Source organism: Octopus bimaculoides, chromosome 29, assembly GCF_001194135.2.
Source record: "Octopus bimaculoides isolate UCB-OBI-ISO-001 chromosome 29, ASM119413v2, whole genome shotgun sequence".
Taxonomy (NCBI): domain Eukaryota; kingdom Metazoa; phylum Mollusca; class Cephalopoda; order Octopoda; family Octopodidae; genus Octopus; species Octopus bimaculoides.
Genome location: NC_069009.1, coordinates 8,880,840 through 8,881,794, shown reverse-complemented (window position 1 = coordinate 8,881,794; position 955 = coordinate 8,880,840). Strand labels below are relative to the sequence as shown.

At 45.5% G+C, this 955-nt stretch overlaps 2 protein-coding genes across 4 annotated transcripts in view; one reads left to right on the top strand and one right to left on the bottom strand.

Moving 5' to 3' along the window:
- LOC106882334 (serine/threonine-protein kinase pakE) overlaps positions 1-955 on the top strand; it is a 22,851-nt gene that overhangs the window by 6,296 nt on the left and 15,600 nt on the right. The gene's annotated exons all lie outside the window — the stretch shown is intronic.
- Positions 1-955, bottom strand: part of LOC128251219 (uncharacterized protein K02A2.6-like) — a 2,107-nt gene that overhangs the window by 532 nt on the left and 620 nt on the right. The window contains exon 2 of the mRNA XM_052977846.1: positions 20-775. Within this exon, the coding sequence (XP_052833806.1) occupies positions 20-775 (756 nt within the window). The remainder of the gene's footprint in view (positions 1-19; positions 776-955) is intronic.

Genomic DNA, 955 nt, shown 5'->3' with positions numbered 1-955 from the left:
AGTGCGAGTCTGCGTTGACTTTCTGGAGCCAGCTTGATCTGATTATAGGCATCAGCAAGGTCAATCTTAGTATATCCGAATCCACCTCCGAGTTTCTGCATCAGTTCAACTTGGAGTGGCATTGGATGACGGTGATCTGCAAGTTGGTCATTAATTCCCACAGAGTAGTCACCACAAATCCATAGTTTGGGCTTCAGGTTGCTTGAAGCATGTGCTTTACGAATCGGTACCACTGGCGTTCCGTATTCATTGAACTGGACTGGCTTCCAGATTCCCTTGGCAATACCTTCTTCGTAACCTTTGGCCAGGTCATCACGAAGAGCAAACGGGACCAGACGTGCCTTGTGAAAGACTGGTGTTGCGTCCAATTTGAATTTCACTTCCAGTTCAAAGTTCTTGAGACATCCCAATTCTTGCTTGAAAAGATCTGGGAATTCATCACACATGTTGTGACAATCTTGTTGCAGGGAAACATAGGGCTCACTTGAGGTCTTTGGATATAACACTTCTGCACCTTCCCTCTTGGCTTGGCTGTCTATGCTTTTCAAATCTAGAGCAGTGTCCACGGAAATTCCCAGAGTCTGGATAGCATTTCGTTCCAGCAAATTAAGATCAGAGATCTTGGTGACAATGTATGGTATAAGATCCTGCTTACCGGTTGTTGGATCCTTGGTTTGGCCCATGAAAGTTCCTAGAACAGGCAGGTTGTGCTTGCTGGCAGATTCATAGCGATGCTTGACATCTTGCAGCTTTGGTCTTCCAAGTTGTTTCCAGACTGACAAGGAAACAAAATTGCCTGTAGTGGCAGTGTCCAATTCCATTGTGAACAGTCTGTTCTGGATTGTTATTGGCACAATCAGACTATGAGCATCCTGGGAAACTTCGCCTAGGATCGCCTTGACTAGCTCAGCTTTTGTGATTCTTTTCATGGGAGTTTGTGAGTGGCCATTGCGTT